The sequence below is a fragment of the Corvus hawaiiensis genome, chromosome Z (assembly GCF_020740725.1).
Source record: "Corvus hawaiiensis isolate bCorHaw1 chromosome Z, bCorHaw1.pri.cur, whole genome shotgun sequence".
NCBI lineage: Eukaryota > Metazoa > Chordata > Aves > Passeriformes > Corvidae > Corvus > Corvus hawaiiensis.
In genome coordinates, this window is record NC_063255.1 from 42,718,261 (window position 1) to 42,722,460 (window position 4,200).

Genomic DNA, 4,200 nt, shown 5'->3' on the forward strand with positions numbered 1-4,200 from the left:
AGGTTTTTGTGTTCACATTTACGTGAAAGAAACGCCAAGCAACACATTCAAAATAGTGGTGTCTGTGAGCGGTGAAAGGTGATGTGAAAAGCACAATCTACGAATCTCCGGGCTCGTCTTATTTTAATGAGAAACTAGGGAATTCGGACACACACACAGTTTGAGAGGCCAGGTCATGCTTCAGTCCCTCCTAAGGTACTATAGGATGGATTATAAAAGTGTGAAGGGGAAACGCAAGTGATCGTTAGTAGAGAAACCCTTCGCCGTCAATGCCGTTGTCACTTAAATTCCCACTACTTAATCGAGCTGTTTAACGAGTACTCTCCTTACACGTCCTGGGGCCCCGGAGCTCGCCAGAGTCTAAGGTAACCCCTTTGCCCACCTCTTTCGTAGCAAGATCTACAGGGCGGTGGAGCAGAGGTTTCCTGTCTCTCGCGGAAGAGGGAGACTTCAGCAGAGGTTTTATCCTTCTGCTCTCCCCAGTCGCCGGCCGACTGCAGCACCTCTCCCCTCGAGCTCGGGTTTCGTGGGGCCTCCGGGGTGACTGCCGCGGGATAGGGGCTCGGCGGGGAGCCCAGGCTGCATGGCCACCCCGGGCCTCAGGCCGGCGGGGTGGCAGGGAGAGCTTCGCTCTCGGCCCTTTCCTCCAAGCCAGCCCCTTTGGCCTCGGCTGTGATTTTTCACATCGCCTCTCCGCCACTAATGACATTTAACGACGATAAAAGATCTTACCTGCGACCTGGCTCTCAAACAATCTGATCGTACACGATATAGACACAGACACCAGCAGGGGTATAGTCAAGAGATCGATGGGGTTTCTGCACGCATGCCCTGAATCTCCCTGTCCTCTCTCCGGGAGCCTGGGGACCTCTCTCCCCCCGACCCCCTGCTCTTTAGGAGTGCACCAGGACGGAGTGGAGGGAGCTCTTGCCCTCGGGGTTGTTGCTCGCGGTCTGTTCCAGCAGCGATGCAGCAGCCGGGGAAGCGGCGGGGCAGATCTGCGAGGCGGCGACCGTGAGAGCAGGGATGGCCGAGGCAGCGGGCAACGCCGGCGCCGGTTTGATGGGCACCGGGACGGCGGGCATGGTCTGTGCCGGCGGGTGGCAGAGCGCCTTCACGGGCATGCCGAAGGGTCCGTAGTCGGGGGACACGGGTACACCGGCCACGGAGTCCATCACCCCCACGTGCGGCCACACGGAGCTCACCACGCTGCTGAGCTGGCTGGGCACCGGGTAGCCCAGGTGGTGCATCACCGAGGCCAGCGGCAGCCCGCCGGCTTGCAGCACACCCTTGTAATCTCTGCCGATGATGTTTTCGATGGCGAAGGGATGCTTGAAGCCCGAGGGCTGGCTACTCCCATAGGGCGAGAACTGCGGCAGTCTTCCCACCGCGGCAGCGGCCGCGGCCGCAGCCACGGCCGCGTCGGAGCCCGCCAGCCCCGGCACTTTGCCCGGGGGAGGCGGCGGCGGTGGGTGCGGATGGAAGTAGTGCACCATGTGCGAGGTGGGCACCGGGGGCTTGCCGGGACCGCCGCCGCCCGCCCCGCCGCCCGCCCCGCCGCCGCCGGGCAGGTGATGCTCGGGGCGCAGGACCTTGAAGCGCTTGCGGCGGCGGAGGAAGCTGCCGTTCTCAAACATGTCCCCGCAGTCCGGGTGCAACGCCCAAAAGCTGCCTTTGCCCGGCTGGTCGGGTCTCCGCGGGATCTTGATGAAGCAATCATTGAAGGAGAGGTTGTGGCGGAGGGAGTTCTGCCAACGCTGGGTGTGCTCCCGGTAGTAAGGGAAGCGCTCCATAATGAACTTGTAGATGTCGCTCAGGGGCAGCATCTTCTCGGCTGAGTGCTGGATGGCCATGGCCGTCAGGGAGATGTAAGAGTAGGGTGGCTTCTGGTCGCTGTACGAACTCTTCCCCGGCCTGGGCATCGCCGCCCCTCCACAGCACTCCCGCGGCCGCACGATCCCGCTGCTTCGGGTTGGGCACCGCTCACTGCCGCGCACGGCGGACTTGGGATCCGGGGACTTCACTGCCCTGCCCCGCTGCCACCTCTACATCCTGGGCGCCGCCGGCCCGGGCCACACGCGACAGCGACCGCCCCGTGGCCGGCCAGCGAGCTCGGTGCACCGCTCCCTCCGGCAGCCTCTCCCCTTGGGACGCTTGCCTCGCCGCCCCTCAGCTTGCGGGAGAGACAGATGCCGCCCAGGCCGTGGGGTCTCGGGGACTACGTGCCAGAGGGGGGTCCCGGCCCCCGCTGGCGTCCCGCTTTTCTCCTGGAGGCGTCTGAGTCTCCCGGGCTTCCCCTCTGCCGCCTGGCACACTCGGCTGGAGTTGATGCTCCTCAGGCGCCAAGGGCTCGACAGCATGAAATTACCTTGGACCTCTGCAGAGACGGGAAAGAAGGAATTAAAAACATCCCTCTCACCGCTCAGTCCCGTGTCCCCTTAAAAGTTTGCGGCAGAGGCGAGCGCCGGGAGTCGGCGGGGAGAGGAGGCGAGCGGGGCGGCGACCGCCGTCGCTGTGGCGGGGCTTGTGCGCTCCGGCGCGGTTTTGTAATGGTGCCCGAGTCGGGAGACCCCCGCAGTTCCTGCTCTCTTGCTATCACATGACAGCCGCTGGGGACTTGGCGTCTCATGGAAAAGGAGCGAGAAGCGGCTCCCGACTCCCCTCTCACTCACATCTCCTCATCAGGGTGAGGTGGAGCCAGGGGGCTGAGGAAACTCTGTATGAGACCGAGATCCGCTTTCCATAGGGCAGGGAACAGCGGTCCGAGCAGGAAAGCTTCCTCCTCCCACCTCTCCCACTCCAGCTTCCCTCCACCCCTTTCATAGCCCCCTCTATCCATTCTCCTCCTTCTTGACCCCTCGCTCCCTCACAGCCCGGCTTCCAGCAGTAGGTGCGAAGGCCCTCCGAGGGGTCTGCACCACAGGGAGATGGAAAACGGGAGCAGGTCTTTCCTCGTCCCCATGGCAAATCGAGTCAAGCACCCTGGAGAAACGGCCCTCTAGCTAGCGGGAAATACTGGCCCTTTGAAATCGTTTCATATCATTCCTGTCACTGTCTAAGAAGCTAAGCAAAGACTAGCACAAAAACAAGAGAGGTGCAAAAAATCCTACACTCTCCTCTCCAAATCGTTATGGTCAATTCTTGCTACTCGCCACGATGCGGCTCACAGAAACCCCGTAAAGAACCAGTCAAAGCATCATCTGTAGGCTTAGAGACGGGCTGCTTAGCGCCAGTGTTGGTTTAGACTGGCTCATTAGTAGGAATCAATGAACAGTGCAACAATTCGTATCTATCCTCCAAACGTACTGTGTTATAGCGAGTAGGCTGTAGATTTGAGCAAGAAAAAGGGAAGATTGCTCGCTTAGCTGCCGCTAGAGTTGGAAGAAACACTGCTCAACATCAGCATCTACCAGAGCTCAATTAGCGAGATACTATTAAGAGGTGTCAGCTTTAAAATTATTAGTCCGACTTTTATTGCCTTAGTAAACAAATAGGTTGAAAGAGCCTTACTATATATATAAAACTATATATGGAAGACTTTTTTTAGCCCATCCTTCCAGGCTGGTGCGGTGGGTCAGACCCCACTGGTGCCTGTACCACGCTGGTACGGCGGCTGCAGCAGCGCTGGGGCAGAACCTGGCCGGCGATGCCCCCCGCGCCCCGCTTCCGCTGTCGGGGAGTTGGTTTGAACATCAAACTTGTTTGTTTGTCTCCGAGTCAGGCGTTGCAGGTAGAAGTGGTGATGAGGAAGGGGTGGGGGTGGGGGAAGAAGAAAAGCTTTAAAATGTGTTCTTATAATCTCTGCCAGGGGGCAAAGGAAAAGACTAATTTTAAACCCACTCTCAAGTAGTGTGTATTCAACAGTTTTTACACCTGATTAAGGTCAGTCAGGTGAAAAGCATAATCAAAGGTAAAGAAGCAGAATAAGTAGCCACAATTCTGCCAAGACAAGTTTCCCCAGAAAGCACGTGCTTTTAAAAGAAGTTTCAGATTATTGTCCAAAGCATTAACTTTCCTCTGAGAAACTAGAAGGCATGATGGAAGCAACATTAACATCGTGCATCTTGGGAAGCTGATTCCCGTATTGCCAGCATGTCGAGAGCCGACATTTCGACATCTTTCCTGACGTGTCTATACGTTTTCCCCAAAAATATTTTATTCGTGTTTTACCACTTAATCCTGTCCTAACCGATTAAAACC

The 4,200-nt window shown here is 58.0% G+C and overlaps 1 protein-coding gene across 1 annotated transcript; it reads right to left on the bottom strand.

Annotated features, from left to right (window-relative positions):
* Positions 1 to 737: 737 nt before the first annotated feature.
* FOXB2 (forkhead box B2) lies at positions 738 to 1,922 on the bottom strand. The gene has a single exon (XM_048292596.1). The coding sequence runs from the start codon at positions 1,920 to 1,922 to the stop codon at positions 894 to 896; it is 1,029 nt and encodes a 342-aa protein (XP_048148553.1). The 3' UTR covers positions 738 to 893.
* Positions 1,923 to 4,200: the final 2,278 nt, after the last annotated feature.